General features: G+C 39.2%; 1 protein-coding gene across 1 annotated transcript; it reads right to left on the bottom strand.

Moving 5' to 3' along the window:
- Positions 1-6,533, bottom strand: RPL34 (ribosomal protein L34). The gene is made up of 5 exons (XM_020796360.3): positions 6,017-6,533; positions 4,234-4,307; positions 4,043-4,142; positions 2,646-2,749; positions 1-126 (listed from the first exon to the last, which is right to left on the bottom strand). Exons 2-5 carry the CDS (start codon positions 4,296-4,298, stop codon positions 42-44), a joined length of 354 nt encoding a protein of 117 aa, XP_020652019.1. The 5' UTR covers positions 4,299-4,307; positions 6,017-6,533; the 3' UTR covers positions 1-41.
- Positions 6,534-25,610: the final 19,077 nt, after the last annotated feature.

The following is a 25,610-nucleotide window of genomic DNA, read 5'->3' as shown; positions in this document are numbered from 1 at the left end:
AAAGATAATTCGTCATTTATTAGGCAAAAAACACAAAACAATCATTTTGATTTCTGACTCTGTGCTTGTGCCTTCAATACTTTGACAACAATCTTCTGTTCCTCAATAAGGAATGCTCGTTTGATTCTAGAAAGAAAAAAAAAGCATTTGTTAACATTTCATTATTGTATGCTATCTCTCTCCCCCCCCCAACCAGACAAACTGTATTCAGAGAAGCCATCACAATATTGGCTGAAATATCAGAGATAAGCTGTATTTGCTTGGTCCCTTTTCTAAATCACACACACGGTTTAATGAATTGTCTTCTGCCCATACCAAACAGTATTCTGTGGGAGCAGACATGTGAGAGAAGACACAATCATTCAAAGTCAAATGCCAGAATATATAAAGCTAAATTATCTGGAGATTGGCTATATAAAAGTGAAAGACCTGTGGTATTTTTATTGTTGTTTTTATTTACTGCTTTAGACAGTACAAAAAAAATCCTCATCTCACTAGATTGCATTGAATTCTGTGAACCATACTCTGCACCCACTGAGGTTCCTTAAAATTGTTTTCCTCAGTGCAGAAGAGAATGGTGACAGTGTCAAAACTAGCCTTATACCCTAACAGGTTACTTTGCCACTTGCATTAAAAATCAGGGCCCTTTCATTCAACCAAGCCATCACTTGGGGTGAAGTAGTCATATGCATATACCTCAACGTTTGGCTTAGATGAGCCACAACAAGCCATTCTAAAAGTATATTAGTAGTACAGTCCTAAGAGCTGAGTTCTGTGCCACTTGTGGCGCAGTGGTTAAATGACTGTACTGCAGCCAAAACTGTGCTCACGACTTGGGGTTCAATCCCAGGTAGCCAGTTCAAGGTTGACTCAGCTTCTATCCTTCCAAGGTTGTAAAATGAGTACCCAGTTTGCTTGGGGGGGGGGGTTGGCGGCAATGTGTAGCCTGCATAATTAACATGTAAACTGCCCAGAGAGTGCTTGAAGCACTATGGGGCAGTATATATGCAGCACGCTTTGTTTTGCTGTTACAAGGCTAAAAGTATGCATGAACTTGAAAAAAAAAGTTTTAAGTTCTTATCTATTGAAACACAGTCCTCAAGTCTATTTGTAAAATGTTAATTATGTTCTTTTATCAGAACTTCAAGTAGAGATGAATGAATTTATATATAGAAAAGGTGCAACAACTACTGCCCCATCAATATTCCCTTTAAAGACAAGGTGACAGAGATATCAACAAAATAAACCTAGATCACTCTTATCAGAAGAGAGACAGAATTAAGAGCTATCTTCTTAACCTTACATGTATGTCACTATTTTAAAAAAAATCCTGGATGGATAAAAATTAATAATTTTTAAAACTAAAGTGTTTTAAATCACAATTTTAAAATTCAATTTTTATTTAAATAATAAAAATATCTGATTTTTAAATATTAAATTGCAATTTAAATAAACTTGATTTGCATTAAATCCACCGTGGAAAAAATTACTAAACAAAATATTTTACTGGAAAACTTTTGAGGACTGGAAATGAATGCACTGTTGTACAGTGCTCCTCCTCCTATTTACTGAGTTGGGTCCAGAGATTAATAGTAACAATAAACTCCCCAGGCAATTATGTCCCCAACACTATACCATTGAGTAAAGCCACTGTGGGAATCAGCAGAGGTTCTAGTGTGATGTCACAGGTATGCTGATCACAATTAGGTCTAGTTCTTCACTATGTCTCAATTAAGACATGTTATGCAGAACTTAAGACCAGTACAGTACTTGCATGCAGGGACAGCCTGGATAGAAGGCAGTAAGATATTTAAATGGTTCATCTAGGAATTCACCTGTCCTGAATGGGATACAGCCTCCCCAAAAGGATAGCTTCACATTGGGGGGAGTACTCACAGATTTATTACTGACATCACAGCAAAAGATGTGGTGTGGTGCTTACTTTACCACAGGGCTATGTCCACTGTATCTGATCCTGAACTGGGAGACCTAAATCACTGTGACTCATGTGCCAGTAAGCTCAAGATTACACTCTAGTAATGCACATTATTACACTGTCCTTGCAGCTGGATTGAAAGCCACAGCTAGTGTAAGAAGAGGCTAATTATTTGCTAATTTGTTACTGATGGAGACTCAAAATAGCATTACTGACATATAAAACCCCAAACAACTTAGGTCCAGGTGACCTAAAAAAACCGTTTCCTATATAATAGAACATAACTATCTTCTGGGAACTTGTGTCCTCCTTGTGGTAATGATCCACCCTCTCTCTATAATCTATTCACCAGGGAATTTTGTGTTTTTACTGTTTATTAAAAACTTGCTTTCTATGTTTTTTCCTCTCCCTGTTTTCTACAACCATTAACTGACTGAGTTGTTTCAACCCTTGCAACCTGTAATATTGCTGTGTTCTTACCTTTTTTCCCTGTAATTTATCCTAAGTGTTTAAGAATTTTTTTAAAAAAAAATCAGCACATGGTATCTATTTTAAACCAATACACAGAAGCACATTAATGTAAACAACATAGGGTACTGCAAAATTCAACAGAAATACAATTAGAACTCGAACAAATTATAAACAGGGAACTATACTTTTAACTAAAAACCATGAATGTCAACAGATTTATACTTAAAACAGCAATTACCTGTCACGTACGCACTTAGCACACATGGAACCGCCGTAGGCTCTGCTCACATGTTTCTTTGTCTTGGACAGCCTCATAAGAACTTTAGGACGAACAGCACGTATCTGTAGAATTAAAAAAAGGTTTATTGTAAGAATAACTGAAAGGATTGGCATTCAAAATCCTATTCAAGGGGATAAATGAAGAAATGCTAGGCCTCATATTATTTGCTAATTATAACCACTTACAAAATATTTACAATACTGATTTTGAACTATTTTAAAACAAATATTATATCAAGGTCAGACAGTAAGTACAAGCAATGTGTTTAACATAAATGGTGTTATCATTTTGAAATCATCCCTTTTTTTACACTAATCCCATTTCCTATAAGATGAAGCACAGAAGTGACAATATGAGTTTTTGCAACAAAATTCCCTAAATTTTCAATTTACACACCACACACTTTCACAGCTTATTAATACCTAGTAACTTAAAATGACTAAAAGCCCACTACACTTTAGTCATGGGAAGACAAGGTTCATTGGAAAACATAATAATGTTAGTAAAATCAGATACATTGATTCAGTAAACTAAGCTACAGCTTTAGCTTGAAGGACCTGAACAGGACTGTTCATGAAAGAATGTTTTTGGAGGCAATTAATTTATAAGATCATTGTAACTCAAAAAAGTTGATGCCATGTAAGAATTTCAGAGAACCTGAGAAAAAATGTTCATATATATTAGCTGTATTTGTAAAAATGAATCTTGATATACAATGAACCAAACTAACAATTAAAAGTGAATTTTTAAAAAAGGCAATAGTTTGCACTTGCCATAATTTGGTCTGCCAAATTACTAATACCTCTAACTACCTTTGAAAAGATGGAAGTAATCCATTTTGCATTTTAATTAAGTCCACCAAATTTAAAAAGAAAAATAGCCTGACATTCTCACCACTATTACAAGGCCACATTCAGACAATTCTGACTACTGTATTATCTCACTTCTAACAGTTATTCTAAATTTCTTTCTTTAAAAAAAACTGAAACATGAAAATGCATTCAGGAGTTTTGTTTTTGCTTACAAAAAAGTAAATATTTTCTTCCAGAAATAACCACATAGATGCTTAAACATATTACTAAATGTAAATTAAAATTATGATGATCTACTACAGTAAACATACTGTGCTATTAAAAAAGCACACTATAGCAGGCACAGACATGGGCAAAATGCCAATGGACAAACCTCCAATATATAAAGAAATGAAGATAAAAGTTACCTAGGAAATATGCTTTTTCGTAATTAAAAATATCATTTACTTTGGAAATGCATGCACTAGATCTTGCCCATGTACTACAACTTATGCCTTTAGGTGGGAAACCAAAGAACACAAATGGAACCAACAACAGACTTACCCCACGAAGTCTTCCTGGGCACACACCACATGCAGACTTCGGTGCCTTGCCTACTTTTTTGGTGTAGAGGTACACAATCCTGTTACCTGGTGTTCTGGATCTGTATGGATCAGAGAAAATAATTTTATTCATGTATCAGAATTTAATACAATATTTTTTAAAAAAGTAATCACAACAAAGACTGGACTTACAGCCTGGTCTTGTTAGAGGCTGTGTTGTAGGACAGCCTACGACGATATGTCAGACGCTGGACCATCTTTTATGTCTAAATGAGGAAAAAAATTGTAATTTGAGAAATATGGTTTTAAAGTTACAAACATACACAATAAAACCCCCCACTGTTTTAGTAATGTATATTACATTTTTCTTCCATTCTTCACTAAAGCAGTTCAAGTCAACATGCACAGATTTTCACAATAAGGCAAGATGAAGAAAATAACAGGCTCACTGCTGAATTGGCACTTCCCAGTTTAAGCCCTCTTGCACCTGAACACAGAAAAACCCCTCCACACTTGCAGATTACCACAACTCTACCAGTGCTAACTAAATAATTTAACCACCGTATTTTTTTCAAAAACCTTATTATTCGAGAGGCCCAAAATTTCTAATTTTCCAACTCTGAGTCTATGATGCCAGAGGATCATCATCTGATGAGCCCAAGCTCTTCTCCAATAAACTCTCCTGGGTTATTTTCTGCAATAACATGCAGACAAAGACTTGGAAGACCTTTTCCTGCCCTCCCTTTCTGATTACAATTCACATCTGATGAAGACTGTCCTCTTGAAAGCCTGCTTTTGCATATCGTTTTATCCAGGTTGGTTCCAATAAAAGGTGTCACCTTAGTATGTATTTTGGGATTTTTTTCAAAATATTATTTTGCGCACCAAACTCTCCCTTGCAGAAATACAATTTACTGTCAAGGTACACGATTTACTAATTTATGATTACTCTAGAACAATGGCTCCCACTTTTCAGTCCCCACAGCTCCAAAAAATTATTTGAAAAAAACTAATTTTTTCCATGTACATTAAAAAAAAAACCTAAAGCAGCTCTGCATATACACTTACTGTGCTCCTCCCCAAAATTTCAACTGTTGTACATACCGGCTGTTTGGGGGAGCTTAAATACAACACCAGACTTGTTTAGGATTGACTAACCCAGAAATTGCCACGGGATGTTATAGCGTTAAAATTCCTTTACTTTGAAAACAGATCTGGAAAATAGATGGTGCTTATGTGATGACCCAATAAGCTTTATAAATATATATAAAAAGCTCTGAATCCAAGACGTAGTGCAAGTGGTACTGTACACCAGCTTTCCACCCCAAAGCTGATACTCTCCAAAATAAGTGGACCATCTCCAACCAGTGCAGTCAATACCCATGCTTGTTGGTGATGCTGGGATATACAGCCCGACATTTCTGGAGACGATTATTGTGGAAGATTGCTTTACAAACGACGGTGGCTTTGTAAGAAATCACGAACTATAACTCCCATCTAAATTAGGCCGTCAGGAAATGGGACTACTAAGCGACTCTAGCTGCTAAAGGGGGGAAAGGCTCAAAAGGAGGAGTACCCAAACCGAGAACAAGGGGCTTTCTTAAACAGAAACCTTCGCCCTTCTTGCACTATAGACAGAGGAGAATAATTGGGTCATTTTTACTCCCCCTCGTCCCAAACGGCAATGATTTCAACTGCCATCACAAGGACAACGACAAAGAAAACACGTTCACCACACACGACTCCAGAGCCTTGAAAGTCTCGGGCGAGCCGGCATCAGGCGGCGTAACTCCAGCCAGGCCACAGCCTCGTCCTCCCTTAGTTTCCTCCCGCTTCTCAGCCAGATATACACGCCAATTCCTGCCCCTGGGCCTTAGCCATCCCGCGACCCATCCTCACGCTCTCCCACGTCCTCTCCACCCTAGATGGAAACGGATTGAAATCCGTCCCAGGAGCTCGCAGAAAACAGACTTACCTACTCTCAGCCCCGACACCGGAAGAGAAAGGAGGAAGTGGCGCGCGGGTCAAAGTTCAAGTGCCGACGTCAAAACCAGGAAGTCCTGTGACGTAAACTTCCTATCCGTTTTTCAGCAGGGAAAGCAAAGTGGGAGCCGCCATGTTGTACGGCACAGTCGTTACGGAAGTTCCGTCAGAGGTGTTTGTGTGTCTTAGCTTGCAGCATTCGTCGTTGTAGTCTGAATAATGTGAAAATCACAAGGGAAGGCATTTTGCTCTTCCCTTATCACTCAGTTAACTATGCGGTGCTGTTACTTGTTTAAACGCTACTCATATGAGTAGCGTTTAAACAAGTAACAGCACCGCAATGGAATTGCAACCCGTTCCAATTAATCTTAGAAAAATAAGACATTTGCTAAAATGTCATCAGTGTAGTCGTTTGTACCAGATCCTTCGAGGGCTAAAACTCGCAGAGTAACTTCTATATTGTTATCATTTATATACTCCTGGAGCAATACTGCAGTTCATTGTACATTCTCTCTGGTTTTCCATATTGGCGGATTAATACGCATGAAGCTGTGATAGCTGGGGGAGATTTTTTTTTCATGCACAAAATTGTTAAATGAGCACACTGCAATTCCAAAAAAAATGAGGATCGGGAATGAATGCAATATTGGTGAATCATAAAGTGAACCATACAAATAAATGACAATAAAGACCGAAAAAGAAACAACGGACAATGTTTCAATTCAGTTTCTTCTCATCACTGGAAAAAAATTTCCGGCTGCTTGCTCAGCAGGTAATATGGGCATGGCAAACTTGTAAAAAGCTTGCTTTTTGTGTATTTCGTTGTTATGTGCTGTCAAGTTGCCTCTGTCTGATGGCGACCCTATGATGTCCTGACCTCAACAGCCCTTCTCAACTCAAGCCTTTTATGGACTCAATCCATCTCATATTTGGCCTTAATCTTTTCCTGCTGCCTTCTGCTTTTCCTAGCTTTATTGTCTTTTCCAGAGAATCTTTCCTTCTCATGATGGGCCCAAAGTAGGACACCCTCGTTTCAACATTTTTGCCCTCAAAGATAGTTCAGGCTTGATTTGATCTAGGATCCACTTGTTTGTCTTTCTGGCAGTCTGGCGAATCTGCAAAGCTCTCCTCTAGCACAAGGAATCAAACGAATCATTTTCCCCCGTCAGCTTTCTTTACTGTCCAGCTTTCACACCCATACATGATGTCTGGAAATACAAAAGTGTAGATGGTCTTGATCTCCAATGACACATCCTTACAGTGTGAAGATCTTTTCTAGTTCCTTTATTGCTGCCCTCCCTAATCTAAGTCTTCTGATTTCTTGATTACATGATTGATGATTGAACGAAGGTATACAAAATCTCTTATTTCAATTTCTTCATAGTCAACCTTAAAATTGTGTAGTTCTGTAGTCATTATTTTGTCTTCTTAACATTCAGCTGCAATTCTGCTTTGACACTTTCCCTAGTTCTGGATGGAGGGTGCAAGAGGTGCTGTCTTGGGAGAGAGCCGGTGAGCGAGGCAAGGCTTTTTTTTTTACTCTTGACAGCAGAGGATGTGTGGGCGCTTTGGGGGGGCAGGCAAGGCGAGGGCCACAAACTATCATCTGGGGGGCGCATGTTTGAGACCCCTGCACTAGCAGCTCCAGGAATTCTGGGAGTTTCAGACTAAATGAATAATTTAACCAACAAGAGAAGCAGCCATAGTCAAAATGCAATAGAAGCAGACCACTTGCTTGCCCCTGACATTGATGATGATGATGATAATAACTATTATTATTATTATTATTATTATTATTATTATTATTATTATTATTATTATTATTATTATTATTATTATTATTATTATTATTATTATTATTATTATTATTATTATTATTACAGTCAGTGACCAGGAAGATAAAAATAAATTATTTATATAAAATCACATAATATCAAAGACATTGGTCATGACATGAGACCATCAACGCACCTTCTAGCTCGTTTACGACATTCAAGTTAAAAATATGCTCTGAGTTAGCCAGCAGCATTGAAGGATATAAAAGCTTTTAAAACACCACAGAAGCTACATGATATAGGTTGAGATTAGGAGACACCTATAGCCATCAGTATGGCACCCCCAACTCTCCTAGAAAGTAAATGAAACAAAACATCTCTAACAAGGGCAGGGCAATTGAAGAACTTATGTGGCAAACTATTGCAGCAGCACAGTATTTGGCCGCTTTACTAGTAATGTAAGAAACCTTACCGAAGAGCAGCAAAAGAATATAAAATTTTTTGGATCTCCCCAGAAATTTTTGAAAAATAGGGGAGAGAAGATCCTTGCGGAGGATCAAAATAAATGGCAGTATAAGAGGACATGTCCCACTGTTTCTACTTCACCACCATCGCAAGGACATATTTATTTATTTATTTATTTATTTATTTATTTATTTATTTATTTATTTATTTATTTATTTATTTATTATCCTGCCTATCTGGTCAGTTACGACCACTCTAGGCGGGGACTAGGGAAGTTACAGCCCTGCTCCACAGGGATCTTAATACTCAGGCATTAAAATGTTGCTATTGCTAGGAAGAATATAGATAAAAGTGCACAGCCATTCTCCACTTTTAAAAAAGGCCTAGTTAGTTCTGTGCTGTCAGACAGCATTTGTACAACAGGTGCATTGCAATTTTTTTTAAAAAAATGAAATAAACAAATTAACCATTCACAAAATGTGTTATGGAAAAAAAAGTTATCTTAAAGAGAACACAAAAAGCTGTAAGATCCGTATAACCACATGTCACACTGTCATAATGATGAGTTTGCTACCTTGTTTCCCCGAAAATAAGACAGGGTTTCCCCGAAAATAAGACAGGGTCTTATATAAATTTTTGCTCCAAAAACGCATTAGGGCTTATTTTCAAATGATGCTTTATTTTTTCATGTACAACAATCTCCATTTATTCTGATACAGTCATGTCATCTTCTTCTGGTTGCTGCACAATGGTGGAGGGCGGGGTTTCACTTAACTGGGGCTTATTTTGGGGGTAGGATTTATATTACGAGCATCCTGAAAAATCATACTAGGGCTTATTTTCAGGTTACAGTAGGTCTTATTTTTGGGAAACAGGGTAGCAAAGGAGGAATTACATTATTCTAAATGTAAATGTTGCACTTAAGTATCTCAGAATACAGTATCTGTTACCGCCACAATGTGGTGGACTGAGAAGATGACTGAGAATTTTGTCCCAAAATTTCAGATGTGCCCTCCGGCTTGTCATTGAACTACCTATATCTCACATATTTTTCTTTCATTGACAGCAATATTTTGCCTTCCTTTCTTATCTGTCTCTCCTATATTCAGTATACCTTTGTAGGCAGGGAAGGGGTGAGGAAGATACCTAAGACAATCCCTCGCCTCTTATTTCTTGTCATGCTTATACAAGAATTCTTTTCCGTAACTCAGCACAAGGAATGCTTAGTCCATGTTTTGATGGGCCATTTCATAAGATGCTCTTGGTGAGATTGCCCTCTTATTCACCTCCTCCTTCCCCTTATCGACTTATTCACTTCCTTTCCCTTTTAGGTCCTATCTATTTCAACTTGTCCAAAGACAGTTGTGTGCTTCCTCCTCTGTCTTCCTCTTAAATACCTGAATGGTTGAAGATAGCAAATGAGTCATAGTTTTCAACAGTGGAAACTGCACAGGAGCATGCGATAGGCAAGTGCCTGATAATGCAAGCCTAATGCCAGGTTAAGGTGCAAGAAACATTATTTGTAGTGGCTATCCATATGTATATACAGTATATCAACTGAGATTGCTGAGACCATATGCTTCTGATCTGCACAAAGATCAAAATCTGTCATTTTCATAGCCCACTTGCAGTGCCTAATCTCAGATCTTTTTAAATTACAGTACTTTTTGGTGCAGGAACACTAAGGCATTTCCACATGGAAGTCCTCTATCTTTTCTACACATGTTTTTGCACACATGCTATCTACATTGGGTTTCTGCATGGGAACCAATTCTAGATAGCCCTCTATGAATGCACATTAGTTTGCCCCTTTGTACTAGAGATGATGACGATGACAATGACGATGATGACAACCACCACCTTTGAACTGCAAAGCTGGAAGGGACCCTATGTCCTCCTTTACCTCTCATCCACAAGTAAGTCTTTGGTCCAACAAGTGTTATGGAACTATTACAGCATGCCTCCTCACTGATCAGACTGGCTAGACCTAGTGAGAACTGGTGTACAACTGCTTCTGGACGACCACAGGTTCTCCAGCTTTGATATAAGATAATGTTCTCATAATACACAACAGGTCTTAAATGTGAAGAGCTTTAGCTTTTTTTCTTTTCTTTTTTTTTTGGGGGGGGGGAGACATATATGTTCAAAAGTAAGTTGTCTTTCCAGACATCATGAAGGCTTGGTGCCATCATTAGCTGCTACTGCTTTCGTCTTTTTAAATACCATGCTTTCCAAAAGCTTTGATGTGTATTCATGGCCTTATTTATAAATGTGTAATTTACAGCTTGTTGTGAAGTAGCCTTCTTGTCTGATATCTATATAATTATTATTTTGGTTAATTATGGACTGTTTTCAAATGCAAATTTTAGACACCAACGTTTCCCAGTCTCTCAAAATAATGAGAAAAATATGTATGAACTAGATATGCAAGCTCATTTTAAAAGGAACACATTTCAGACCACAAGTGAGTTGCAGAGCAATTAGAGTATTTAATTTGAACTTTCTGGGTCCAGTACCCTAAGGGGAGGAAAGAAGCCAATTAAATTAAATTAAATAATAATGCCCTAAATAGAAAAATGTAACAGGATCCAATTGTTAAAGAACAACACTTAAATTGCTGATAAAGGAATTTGGAAATATTTTATGAGGCAACACTTTACCATTGCATTAATATCTTAAACAATAGTGCCGATATTAGTTGGACATGACATATTTGGGGCACTTGTTCATCCAACAGAAATCCTAAATTAAAACAGAACAGAGATAAGTCTTAGAAATATTAAAAGAAATAAGAGGTATTTCCATTTATATTTTCAAGAAGCTCTGACTAAAAATACTGAAAGCAGTCACCTTTGAATCATAGAAAAGTGAAGTTGGAAGGAGGCTACAAGGCCATCGAGTCCAAGACCTTCCCCAGCTTGGACAGAGAGAAGATTTGTATGTAAAGTAGCACACACACAATAACCCTGCCCATCAATGAAAATATTGTACTGTAAAGATAAAATTGACCAAAACATACAACAGAAGTTTGTGTAGTCCCAGGACTGAAAAAATAACTTTTGTGCAGGTTTTTTGTAACCAACAGTAAAGCATTGAGGGGATACAAAAATATGGATCTGCATGTGGGCCTGGGAACCCACTTTTCCTGTCCATTGTTTACATGCAGTTAAGGCTGGTAAAGCTACTCCGGAAGGATAGAAAACGCTTTGAAGCAACTTTTGAGGTGGTACAGAGGTCTGCATGGCAGAAAGGAGGTAAAGAATGTTCTGTGGCAAAGGTGGTTCGCATACCAGCACAGTTTTGGCTCTAAGCCCCAGTATGTACCAGCCTCAGGATAGTTGCCTGTGGAGCCGGCAGTTATGTGTTCAAATCCTCACTGTGCCTCATGGGAAAGGGGCAGCTGAGATCACGTGAAGCAGATGTGGCTAATGAGGTTAAGTGTCCTGTCACCTGGGTGACCTTGGGCAAGGTGCATCTTCCCAAGTGCCACCAGAGGGAGGGATTAGTAAATCACTTCTGACTCCTTTATACCTAGAAAACTCTTGGAGGGGCGCCCTACATCAAATCAACTTGATGGGATGCAATTTGTTTTTTTGTTTTTTTAAACTGCTCATGTTTCAGTTGCCACAGTCTAGGATCATGTCAGAGCTTGGTCATATAGAGCAGTCTGGGTAGCAAATCAGTTGGGGCCAAAGCATGATACCGTAAAGAATGCCAGAAAAGGCCTGACTTTAGGAAGCATTTGTTGCATACCCTCCTGGAGTCCATCATCTTTTGCTGGATCAAGCGATCACAGCACTTGTCTGTTTGATCAAGGCAGCCATGCTTTCTAGAAAACCACACCCATTGCAAAAAGTATTTAGTGGAGCTATAGAGCAAACTACTGACATCCACATAACTAATTGTGAACAATACCTTCCTCAGCCTGAAGCATTTGGAGAGCAGGGAACATGAAGACTACATATATACAGATGGCAGGAGGAGAGCACATGTGCGCACATATGACTTAAATATGTGTCATCTTTCAATCACAGCTCATTCCTGCAATATTTTTCTCTGTATAAGACAATACTTTTGTCTAAACTCTTCATAATAAAAATTGAGGGTCGTCTTATACATGGAAGTAAGCGGAAGAGAGAACAAAGACAAGTGGAGGGGGAAAGGGATCAAAGGGATCATGCAGCCATGTGATTGCTTTGATCCCTTTCCCCCTCCACTTGCTAAACCAATCCTGCAGTGCTTTGATCCCTGCTTTCCCCTCCACTTGCTAAGCCCAGGTGGGGCTTAGCAAATGGACGGGAAAGCAGGGATCAAAGTGATCCTACTGTGCTTCAGTTCCTTTCCCCCTCCACTTGCCAAGCCGGGGGAAAGGGATCAAAGTGCAGCAGGATCTCTTTGATTCCTGCTTTCCCCTCCACTTGCTAAGCCCCAGTTATATTTCTTAATTTGGGGTTAGAAAAGTGTGGGGGTGTCTTATACATGGGGGTGTCTTATACATGGAAAAATACAGTAACAACCAAGAGATTGCGTCAAGGTTCAGAAAGCCCTTGATTAATGTCTCACTTTTATCTGAAACTCCCGAAGTATCTTTAGACAAGTTACTCTCTTTCTCATTAAACAACTGTCCAACAAACATGACCATAAACATGGACAGTGCTTTAATGGAGCCAAGATCACAAGGTTATGTGTTCGGGTTTTTTGATCAGCTTCGTCCACTGTCCCCTAATCACTCTAAATGTAGTCCTTAAAACATCTTGGGATGGGTGGGCGCATTTTCCAAAACACAATATTTTGTTGTGAGCTATTTTTGTTGCAATGCAAAGTGTTCTCTCTTGGACAGGCAGTTAGGATCCATAAGCTTTACAAAATACTAGTTTCTGATGGAGATGAAAACTGCAGAATGGATTTGTTTAAATGGATCAACAGAGCTGCCTGAATTTTTCAGCTGCCTTTACGGGGATAACTATGTGGCTATTTTATGATAATAAAATGTACAGTGGTGCCTCAACTTACAAACGTAATTGGTTCTGGAAGTCCTGTCGCAACTCGAAATGGTCATGTCAAAGCACCATTTTCAATAGGAATGCATTGAAATGCAATTAATCCATTCTGGCCAAAGGGAAAAAATCACCAAAAAAACCCCACAAAACACTGCAAGATCCATTGGAAATGCGATTAATCCATTCCGGCCGAAGGGGGGGAAAGAAAGAAAGAAAAGCAAACAAACCGTGCAAGACCCTTCGGAAATGCAAGAAAAAAAGCAAAGCAGAAAGCAAACAAACAGTGCAAGACCCATCAGAAATGCAAAAAAAGCAAAGCAGAAAGCAAACAAACTATGCAAGACCCATCAGAAATGCAAAACAACAACAACAAACAAACAAAGCAGAAAGCAAACAAATCGTGCAAGACCCATCAAAAATGCAAAAAAAAAAAGCAAAACAGAAAGCAAACAAACTGTGCAACACCCATTGGAAATGGGGGTGGGGAACCCAAGCAAAAAGCAAACAAACCCCGCAAGACCTATTGGAAATGGGGGGAAAAAAACCCCGAAAAGCAAACAAACCACACAAGACCCGTCGGAAACACCGAAAAAACAAAGAAACCCTGCAAGACCTATCACAGCATAGAAACATAATCCCACCACCCAGCCCAAAACCATGCTGCAAAACCCACCCAGAACAGTTTTTAAAAAGCAGAAAGCAGCACCTTACCTTACCAGGCAGTCCGAGGCCTCCTCCAATCACATTCACTCTTACTGCTGGGGCAAAAGAGCTACAAAGAAGCAGCCTCTTTGCCACCAATGGTTAGCAATTTGAATTCTTCGCCTTTTTTCCTTGCCCTTTTCTGTTCATAACTGGAAGCTCCGGCTGCAAGTCGAAGCAAAATTTAGCGGCCGGAGCTGGTCATAACTCGAAACGGCTGTATGTCAGGATGTTCATAAGTCAAGGCACCACTGTACTATAAAGGTTACCACTACACCATTCAATATGAGAAGGATATTATTGATCTATTTTATAGGATTACTGTAAACAATGTCAAGGAAATAGGTAATGCACCTGGAATAGTGAACATACTACATCATCCTCATCCCTAGTGACTTTCAAGTATTTAATACAAAGAGATCACATTTTCCTTTTTACCTTAGCAATCTAAGGTTCGTCTCTGTTGGCTTCTATTCATGCAATTTAATTTAATTGCTCTAACATGGACCTGTGAAGAGTATGTGACATTAAATGGATCCAGTTTTCATTTCTACTTCAATGGTGCATGTTTGACAAAAAAAATTATTTTGTAGCAAGGAGGAAAACAGATTAGCAGCCCCCTCACATATAAACGTACATAACATAACATTTGGGCTGAAACATTTCCTGTCAGGGGGAAAAAATTGAAAAATGTCATAACCTCGTAAGAAAGAGAATTAAAATCCTGTTATTTTAATTTACATCTACCCACACGATAAGTAAAGTTATCATTGAAATTCTAATTAAATAGGATGATTGACTAAGGTAGGACATCAAAGAAAAGAAGTGACTATGATAAGTCGAAGTCTTATTAATTAGTCCGCATGGAAGAAATTCCAGAGACGTCAAGCTGGGGCTGCTGCGAGGAGGAAAAATAGCAGACAAGAAAATGTGTGTTTCTTTGAAGTTAGGAATGGAGATAGTGATGGAGGTAATTGTGTCTGACTGGATCCAGTAATGAAGAGCAGTAAATCAGGCCTAGGAATCACAGGCAAGAGCCCAGTAACGAATAGGGGTGCCCTCCTGCTGTGAAGAAACAGAATGCCGAACTGACTAATTGACCCAGTCTATCTCCCAGTAGCTCCTTGTTATTATTTATTAATTTTTAATTTCTGAATTATTTACATCCTGGGAAATTATTTTTGACAGCCTGTTAGGAGTGCCAGAGTTAATGGAGGATGAAAGGGCTGCAACCAGAATTAGCAGGGATGCAGTCATAGGCTACTGGATTTAATGATTTTGGAAAGGAAAATTGATTTCACACAGCGTGTCACTTTATACTACTTTAGGGATACACCAGCTATTTTATTAATTGAGGAATAACCAACTCAGAATTATATTTGAAGTGTAAATGAACCACAGAGCTCAGCTATTTATTCACTGTTCTCACCACCCTCCTTCCCAACTTCACATTTGTTAGGAAAGCAACAGATTTGCTTAAAGTTGCTGATTAAAACCAACACAGGTGCAACATCATGTTTTTTTTCTTGCAGGAAGAAGGTGGACCATCATATCATCCCAAGATCATTTTGTAATCTTTCTATCCTGTTCAAATACATCTCTCCTGATGACAAAGCCCAGGTGTGTAAAACTTGAACGTTGTCATAATAATTGCACTACATGGAAACCAGCAGCCAACCATAGGAGAAGAACCAATATTGAAAACCTGATCGAGGGGGTAGGGGAAAGAGGATAGCACCAAATATAAAGAAGGAAGGGGAGGGGGGAGAAGACAAAACCTGAAAATAGTATTTAAAGACTTAATAAAACACCAAAATAGTTTTACAAAATATATGAACTGCTTTGGCAAAACCTGCTGCACTGAAACAAGCAACAATGCAAATTATTAGACACAATACTAGTGACAATGGAGCAACCCACCTTTAAAAAATACACCAGACACACCTTAATATAACAAAAACTGATGCTCTAGTATCTGACACTCATAGTTTACTAGCAATAGTGTCTGATGCTCATAGGTTGCTAGCAAAATAAAATCCTCTAAATTTCTTACTAAAAAGCTATACTTGCCCATTTACCTACCTACCCACCCACCCACCTACTTATTTGTTTGAAGTGCAAGGACTTCAACTGAGCAATGTCTTGCTTTGAGGACTCATATTTTTTACCATTATTACAGTGTTAAATAATGCCGTAAACAAGGGCACCTACATCATGAAAGACAAAAGCAGGAGAGCAAAGCTGGGAAAGGAGAAGAGAGTGGTCAGAGTGGAAACCCACCAAGTGAGGAAGAAAAAGAAGGCGTGACTGAGAAATGAGAAACCAATGGCGGTCAGAGAGGAGTCTCCGGCAAACAAGCTAGAGAGACGGTATGTGAAGGAGAAATGACAAGATAGTGGAGGTTTCATTTATAAGGCATACAAATTCTCTGGGAACCCAAAGCCTGCTTTTAATCATGAGGTTGTTGGAAAAACAGCTTTTAATTTACAGTAGCTCACTTTATATTCATTATGTATCAGTTCCAGAAAAATATCTACTTCTGCTTCATTGACTATGCGAAAGCCTTTGACTGTGTGGACCACAGCAAACTATGGCAAGTTCTTAAAGAAATGGGAGTGCCTCACCACCTTATCTATCTACTGAGAAACCTATATGTGGGACAGGAAGCAACAGTTAGAACTGGATATGGAACAACTGGTTCAAAATTGGGAAAGGAGTACGACAAGGCTGTATATTGTCCCCCGGCTTATTTAACTTATATGCAGAATACATCATGCAGAAGGCTGGACTGGAGGAATCCCAAGCCGGAATTAAGATTGCCGGAAGAAATATCAACAATCTCAGATATGCAGATGATACCACTCTGCTGGCAGAAAGTGAGGAGGAATTAAAGAACCTTGTAATGAGGGTGAAAGAGGAGAGTGCAAAAAACGGCCTGAAACCGAACATAAAAAAAACTAAGATAATGGCCACTGGTCCCATCACCTCCTGGCAAATAGAAGGGGAAGATATGGAGGCAGTGACAGATTTTACTTTCTTGGGCTCCATGATCACTGCAGATGGAGACAGCAGCCACGAAATTAAAAGACGCCTGCTTCTGGGGAGGAAAGTGATGACAAACCTTGACAGCATCTTAAAAAACAGAGACATCACCTTGCCAACAAAAGTCCGAATAGTCAAAGCTATGGTTTTTCCTGTTGTGATGTATGGATGTGAGAGCTGGACCATAAAGAAAGCAGACCGCCGAAGAATTGATGGTTTTGAATTGTGGTGCTGGAGGAGGCTCTTGAGCATCCCCTGGACTGCAAGGAGAACAAACCTATCAGTTCTAAAGGAAATCAACCCTGAGTGCTCACTGGAAGAACAGATCCTGAAGCTGAGGCTCCAGTACTTTGGCCATCTGATGAGAAGAGAAGACTCCTTGGAAAAGACCTTGATGTTAGGGAAGTGTGATGGCAAGAGGAGAAGGGGACGACCGAGGATGAGATGGCTGGACAGTGTCTGGGAATCAACCAACATGAAATTGACAGACCTCTGGGAGGCAGTGGAAGATAGGCGGGCCTGGCGTGCTCTGGTCCATGGGGTCACGAAGAGTCGGACACGACTAAACGACTAAACAACAATGTATCAGGGAACCCATGAAGTAGAAGCAATACATGCCTCCCTCTGGGACCCCTCACACCACTGAATCCCTTGTGCTTTCTGCCAGTCCAGCATGCCCATGGACCTCTCTTTCCGCATCACTCCTGGAGTTGGGTGGATGGTAGGCTATGAGGCAATGGTGCTTTGATTAAATAAACAATAAGTGGATACCATTACAAACAATTGATGCGGGTTTAACAAAGATAGTTTTATAATAGCTAGTACTGGCTGTAAAGCCCATAATAATTTGAATTATCGTAAATTTGTTTTTTTTTTTTGTCTTCTCTTCATTTTGCTTCCTTGAAATGTGATCCGTCTGTACTGCACAACGCGACTGTATTTTAAGCACTTGGCATAATATTTGAACAAGAAAGTGTGTGGGGAAAAAGCAAGCTGGTATAGAAGAACACAGAGTTCTGCAGTGGTTTACTTGGATCCAGCAATTAATTTGTATCAATCCACTTCCCATAACCAAGCCAGACTCTTTTTTTCATGGCAGCATTTTCTCTACTGGTCCAAATTAACTTTCAAGTTCTGTACATCCTACATGCACACTATTACATATTGTTATGTGCAACTGTCAGCACAATTTACATATGGTACCAGTGGTTAAAGTTGGTTGGTTGGATTCTAGGAGTCATTTTTTCTACCTTTGGTATGGAAACATGACCCAATTAAGTAGAATTTGATAAAGATATAACAAAGAAGTGGAGTGTTATCTATGATAATGTAGATCAGTGTTATACTTGGGTAATTAATCCAAATCCACATTAAATGTGAAATGAATATGGAACAGGTTTTTTTCTCAGCAAACTATAGCTACAGAGCTCTTGGTCTTTTAGTGATGGAAAGAATCAAGCCCAAGCAGATACAAATTTAATAGCAGATTGCATTTCTCTCTGACAACATAATATAGTTAATTTTTAACAGTGGCTGAAATCCAATAGTAAATTGCAACCAGAGTAGGTCCATTAAATCAATGGAACTTGCACAGGTGTTGGCTCATCAAATTCCCATTGATTCAGTAGGCGTAATCCAGTTGTGACTAATGGATTTCAGCAAATGTGTAGAACAGGTGAGGGCACTTTGAATTTTCTTTTAGATATGTCTGTCCACCAGCACAGAATCTCAGAACCCCCTTTGAAAGAAGGAATAATTTTTCTACCACTTTGTTCATCATAACACAGAATGGTAGGTGGGGGGAAATTGTCCTAAAATAAGGCAATGTTTGGTAGTATGCAAAGCCAAGTGATCTACCCTCAATTTCTGCACACTTTCGGGGCCTGCAATGACCAATCTACTGCCAAAATCTTGGTGATTCTGCTGGGCAACAAGGCTGCCATAAAATAATAAGTAACTCCCCATCACTGCTGGAGTTGGGTGGTAGGTTATTAAAATAGTAATAATAAGTACAATTGCACGATCTATGAAAAACATCATATGTACAGGACTAATCAAGAACTTGTAACAGCTTGTGGAACGTGCGGTGGGTTGAATCCATTTGTTAACTTGTTTCAAACCATGCATTTAGGTTGCATGAGAATGAACTCGCAGGGGTCTGCCTTAGGTTCATTCAAATATCAAAAACTGAGCACCATGGTGTGAAAGGAGCAGTTGTTGCAGTATTACTGATGCTAAGCGCCGTTGCTGATGCTAAGCACGTCCAAGCCTGATCAATACCTTAGATGAGAAGCCAGTGGGAGCTCCAAGTAACAGACAGATATGCATAATTTAAAGATTTTAAAATATATAAGGAAAATGTTGATTCCCCCCTCCACCTCATAGTATTAAAAAGTATTTAAAAAGTACAGTCTGAAATAATCTGGATGCACTTTTCGCATGCAGTTGCAAAAAAAAGGACTAGGAAGGATGTGTGTATATGAGAATAATAATTATAATCCGGTAACATCAGATCGATCCTGAACTATACCAGGTTTTCCCAGGTATAGAATACTCATGCAGTTTACCATTCCCTTCTTCTTGGAGCTGTGCAGCTTGCCCAAGGCTACATAGACTGGCTCTTCTCCTGGGAGGCACAGTGGGGAATCAAACTCTGAACCTCTAGATCCATAGCCAGATGCGTAACTCACTGACCTATACAGGTCAATTCATATTGCATCAACGTGGTGGCGCTGCGGGCTAAACCGCAGAAGCCTGTGCTGCAGGGTCAGAAGACCAGCAGTCGTAAGATTGGATCCACGTGACGGAGTGGGCGCCCGTCGCTTGTCCCAGCTCCTGCCAACCTAGCGGTTCAAAAGCATGCAAATGCAAGTAGATAAATAGGGACCACCTCAGTGGGAAGGTAACAGCGTTCCATGTCTGAGTTGCACTGGCCATGTGATCACGGTAGATTGTCTTCAGACAAAACACTGGCTCTATGGCTTGGAAACAGGGATGAGCACCACCCCCTAGAGTCGAACACGACTGGACAAAAATTGTCAAGGGGAACCTTTACCTTTACTATTCATTCTGCAGTACTTCAGACCACAAAAAGTACTGTATGTGCTAAGGACTGGATGGGCAATAGATACAGTATGGTTGTGGCTGGTGAAGGCCGCAATGGGAAGGAGTGGGCACAATCCTACTGGGTTTGCACAGTGTAAATCCAAAGTTATGTAAACTGAGTGTACAATCAATCCAGCTGTCTTTCATGCAAGAAAAGATAGTATCACCCTCTGGAGACTAATTTCTATGCAATAATATTGAGCGAACACAGAATATCGGAGATAACGTTGATGAAATTGTTCATAAATAAAGCTTATGCTTTTTTTAAAAAAAAATAGTATTTTTGGACTTCACATGGAGATAATTGTGGAGGCGTAGAAAGATTTTTGCTCTAAAGGGTTTATAAGTCATTTAAGAACATCCCTTCAGCTTATTTCTCTGAGCAGTTCACAAGCACTGTGAACATTCCTTTTACTGACAAGAACATGCAAGGCTAGTCTGGGTTTATCTGTTACTTTGTGGATTATAGTGGTGGCAATTAATGAAGCAAGGAGGATCAGCTATTAGAAGGAGTTATGTGAGATGGTTGACCTGTGGCCTGCACTTCAAGGATTGCTTCTTTATCGCACTCTTGCAGATTCATAATATTTCTGCTGTCTCCTGTTTGGGCTAGTGATCTTAATGGTAAGACCTCATCAGAGGGGCAGAGATTGGCAATGGTTTTGAGGAAGCTGAAACATTAATGCAAGGAATAAGGAACCCTAAGTCAAGCTCAATGCAATGTACTACTTTTTTTCCACAACAAAACAGATCTTTTTGCTCCTGTTGAAACCACCAAATGTCAAAAGATGATCCAAGAATCTTGAGTTCTGCTTACAGTATGCTTATGGAAGGGTATTCATTTATGGATTTTTTTGTTTTACCCATCTTATATCATTAGATCTCAGGATACAGTCAATAAAAGAGCTTTACAACATTATAAAACTATTCAGTCTATTTAAAACCAATCAAAATAATCAAAATAAACCCCAATACTGTAGAGCGGTGGTCCCCAACCTTGGGCCTCCAGATGTTATTGAACTACAACTCCCAGAAGCCTTCACCATCACCTGCGCTGAAGTCCAAGAACATCTGGAAGCCCAAGGTTGGGGACCACTGCCCTAGAGACCCAAGCAAGCTTGCTGATTTATTTATTTAAAACATTTTACCACACATTTCTCCCAAAGAAAGGACCCAAGGTGGCTTGCATCATTAAAATACAATATTAATAACATTATACTGTATAACAAATGTCAGGTAAAGCATTACTAAAACAGATTTAGAAGCAACAAAATGCAAACCATCTCATTTTGAAACCTTAAGCTTATGATAAAACTTAACTTATGATTACTAAGCACCACATAAATATATCAACACATTAACTTCACGTCAAATGAAATCAACACCAGTGCCAGTCAGACCTCCAGTGGAAGGGCATTCTGCACTCAGAGCCCCACAACCAAGGAAACATTGTCCTGTGCCTCCACTTAATAGGATATAAAGAAGTGCCCCCCTTGGAAAACCTTAGTGTTTGAGCACATATAAACAGGGAGATATGTTCTCTCAAGTATAAAGTAATGATTACAGTATTTTAGGTTGATTGATGGTGGAGATTGTTTTTATGTTATATGCCATGCAGTTGCTTCCAATTTATGAAGATATTAGCAAGGTTTCTGAGATATGAGATGTTCAAAGGATAGTTTACAAGTGCCACTTCCTAGTGAGCTTCCATGACTGCATGGGCGATTTCAACTCAGGTTTCAAGAGTCTCAGTCTGACATTCTACCCAACATACCACGCTGGCCCTCATGTTTATCTAGAACCACATTACTGAAATATTAAGAACAGGGTAAAACTGAGTACGTGAGATGTGGAATGCACTAGCTCTGTTTCTCCCTTGTTGCTGTCCAAATGAAGAGAATGATGGTGTAAAAAAAGCTGTGCAATCAAGAATTCTGAGGTCTCAATCACAATTAAGAATCCTGGAAAACTTTCATGACACAGGCTGTCCTCTTCTGACTGTTGTTCTCTACATGAGGAGAGCAACAACACAGCGAGGCTGGGCAAACTTACGCCCATTCTTCATGGGTTCAGTTTAACCCAGGGATTGGAAACTGGTCGACAAAATGGCATTGCACCTCACCATTTACCAGTACACTGCTGGACTGGACACATGGACTTAAGAGTCAGCAGCCAACTTTGGATCCAGGTATTGAAGACACATTTTTAAATGAGGATGGAAAAGATTAAGGCTTTTTCTTTTAGTGCAAGGAATTCCATCCTGTGTTGCTTGCATGACAAAATGATCATGGTCCCCTAGATCAATGGTCTGCCTCCTCTCTGTTTCAATATTAAAACAAAGGGTATATTTTCTCTTCTGTTCTGGGAATTAAGCTCACAACTCCAATTAGCAGCAGCTAATTCCCCACACAGAATATTTACCCCTAAGAGTTGGCTTGATATAATGAGTCATGTGTTTTGCATTTAAGCTCTTAATGCCTAGAGGATTATATATTTTAAAAATACTTCTATTTTGATCACTTCATATTTTCATCATTTGAAAGGAGGTGAGTGCCTCGTTTTACCCCAACAGTTACTTATATACATTACAAGATTAATAAGGTGATATAGATAGCTGCTTTTATTCCTTTTCTTTCTGCCACACCCATGTCTTGCATGAAAAAGAGAAGAATGGGAAACAGCTTTTCTTTTGAAAAAAATACATTCTTCTATCTCAACAAATGTTGAAACTAAGAATGGTTCTGCCATTAGTTGGCTATTTCAGGGCAGTTAATTTAACAGGACTTTCAACAAAGGACAAGATTTGTAATGATGAGAGAGAGAGAAGTTACTGTTTTTGGACTAAAACTCCCAGAACATCCCAAATAACATGACCAGGGAATAGCATGGTATATTCCAAATACGTAACTTTTCTTTGATAACAATGGGGCTGATCTCTGCCTAGTCATTTCATTGCTCAGTATCAAGAGCAAACCAAAGCAGAATTTTAGCACACTTGTTTTTGATTGTTTCAGTGTGCTTTGAGACGCATTACAGGTTGAGTACAGTATATGCTCTTTGAAGCCAGTGCATTGACTTAGGAACCTTTTGACTTATTCTGGATGGCTTCCATCCCTCCTACAGCTTACCACAAATGGCAACAACAAAATAAAAATAAAAATACTAGAAGAGACTGTAAGAAAAGGAACCAAAATTGCATGTACCTCAAGGTCAAACATCCCTGCTACAGGAAACGTAGGAGAAAGTGGCAACACTAGCAAGTCTTTCTGTTTAATACTGAGCTTTTAAAAGTTTAGAGGAGATGGAAGTATTAAATTTTCATTAAAAGGATACTGCCAAATTAGACACAAGAATTTTTCTTTGAAACGAAAGAAAATTACTTTGTGGTAGAAATAAGCAGTGTGTTGGATGCACTGAAATGAACTTTTTAGTAACGGGGAGAAGGTCACATTATAACATGCAACTCTCATCATTCAAATATCCAGTATCACTCATAATTACCCAGGGTCACCCATTACATCCAGTATCACTCATAATTACCCAGTGTCAGCCATAATTAAGCAAGGAAAAGAGAGGTCAGTCTAACTGAAATGCATTTTTGTATTTAACAACTAGCTTTTAAGAACAGGAATTACTTGAGTTGGAAGGATGATAATTATTATCTCTCGATAAGGCTGGGAAGGACTTCCTTCTGAATTGCGGTACAGCCAACCAGAGCAAACAGTGGAGACCCAGGTGGACTATCTCAATCTATATCTCTTTTTTCTATGTAGCATTTATAAATGCAATAAAAATCATATCCATGTGTACTGGAACCATTAGTGTTTTATCATAAACAGGAGTGATGGGGGCAAACAGATCTCCATGTAAACAAAGGATGCTGTCTAATGCCCCTTGCTGTGAATGGTATGATTCTGCCATGCTGTCCAGAAATCTGCTTTCATGAAGTGCTGTATATGCATATCTCTACATACACACGTTGGGTCCCAGAAAGTGTTATTGACAACTGCATATAAATCCTCCTAGTGTGAACAGGATTATGTTTCCCTACTTATTTCTCTCTCTCTCTCTCTCTCTCTCTCTCTCTCTCTCTCTCTCTCACACACACACACACACACACACACACACACACACACACACACACACACACACACACACAACAACAACAACAACAACAACAACAACAACAACAACAACCTGTGGGTGCATGCGAGTCCTACCACTGAATATCAATTTCCCCTCTATTCAGCACTGGTTAGGCCTCACCTTGAATCTTCTGGCCAGTTCTGGACATCACATTTCAAGAAAGATGCTGACAAATTGGAACAGGCTCAGAGGAGGCCAACAAGGATGATCAGGGGGCTGGAAACCAAGCCCTATGAGGAAAAACTGAAAGAACTGGGCATGTTTAGCCTTGAGAAAAGAAGACTGAGGGGTGATATGATAACACTTATCAAATACTTGAAAGGCTGTCATACCAGGCTGTTCTAAATCATCCCAGAGTGCAGGACAGGCAACAATGGGTTCAAGTTACAAGAAGACAGATTTCTATTGAATAGCAGGGAAAACTTCCTAACTGCTAGAGCAGTAGGACAGTGGATCAAATTGCCTCAAGAGTTGGCGAGTACTCCAACATTGGAAGCATTCAAGAAAAACTTAGACAACCACCTGGCAGATATCCTTTGATCTGTATTCCTGCATCAAGCAGGAGTTGGGACTTGATGGCCTCATAGGCCCCTTCCAATTTCACTATTCTATGATTCTGTGAATTTCTTGGAATGTGGGAGAAATTAATTTTATGTTTAAATGTTTTCTGTGTGAGATTTCTGGTTGATTTATTTATTGCTTTTCCCCTTTGATAGCAATTGGCAAGCAAACCTTACACACTCCTTACCTAATACAGTTATTTTCAAACAGTGTTCCTGGGATCCTTGAGGTTATTCAGAAGCTTATTAGGTGGTCCTCAATAAGAAGATCACTAGAAGCAGATAATCTTCTCTGCAGGCAACTTGTCTTTCATTACTAATCTTCTTTCCTTTGGAATATGCAACTACAACATTGTTGACTGTGTTCTACTTGACCCCTTGAAGGGCAGGAGTCAAGCCCAGTGGGCCTAGTGAATTCCTACATGAGCATATGGTGGTCTCTTGACCATGTTTCAGAATCTTCCACAATGTGTGGAAGCTCCTGGAGTACCTATCTGAAATTTGACAAGATGACATTTCTTTTTTGGAATTTTCTTTGCAAATCTGAGTGTAAACTCCCCCCCCCCAAATGGTAACAACTGTTTTGGTTTTCCAATGCAAGTCAATGGGAGGCTTCCAAAACAAATCAGATGGGGTACAAATTGCTCTGAAGTGAATCAGGATTCACTTCAAAGCCCGAATCCTGGACTCCAGATTGGATTAAGGGTCCAGTGTACAGTCCAACTAATAAAGTATAGGTGTAATGTGGATTTTGGATTTTAGCTTATCCCGTGAACTATCTTCCTTGCCAG

Source organism: Pogona vitticeps, chromosome 5 (assembly GCF_051106095.1).
Source record: "Pogona vitticeps strain Pit_001003342236 chromosome 5, PviZW2.1, whole genome shotgun sequence".
NCBI lineage: Eukaryota > Metazoa > Chordata > Lepidosauria > Squamata > Agamidae > Pogona > Pogona vitticeps.
The sequence above is the reverse complement of the archived record's forward strand: the minus strand, read 5'-3'. Positions and strand labels throughout refer to the sequence as shown.

Bases quoted from the DNA above. Each gene is read 5' to 3' on its own strand.
- RPL34 (XM_020796360.3), bottom strand. From the start codon at position 4,298: ATGGTCCAGCGTCTGACATATCGTCGTAGGCTGTCCTACAACACAGCC. The intron at 4,143-4,233 runs GTAAGTCCAGTC...TGATCCATACAG, and splicing joins GCCTCTAACAAGACCAGGCT to ATCCAGAACACCAGGTAACA. The intron at 127-2,645 runs GTAATTGCTGTT...TTTTCTTTCTAG, and splicing joins GCTAAGTGCGTACGTGACAG to AATCAAACGAGCATTCCTTA.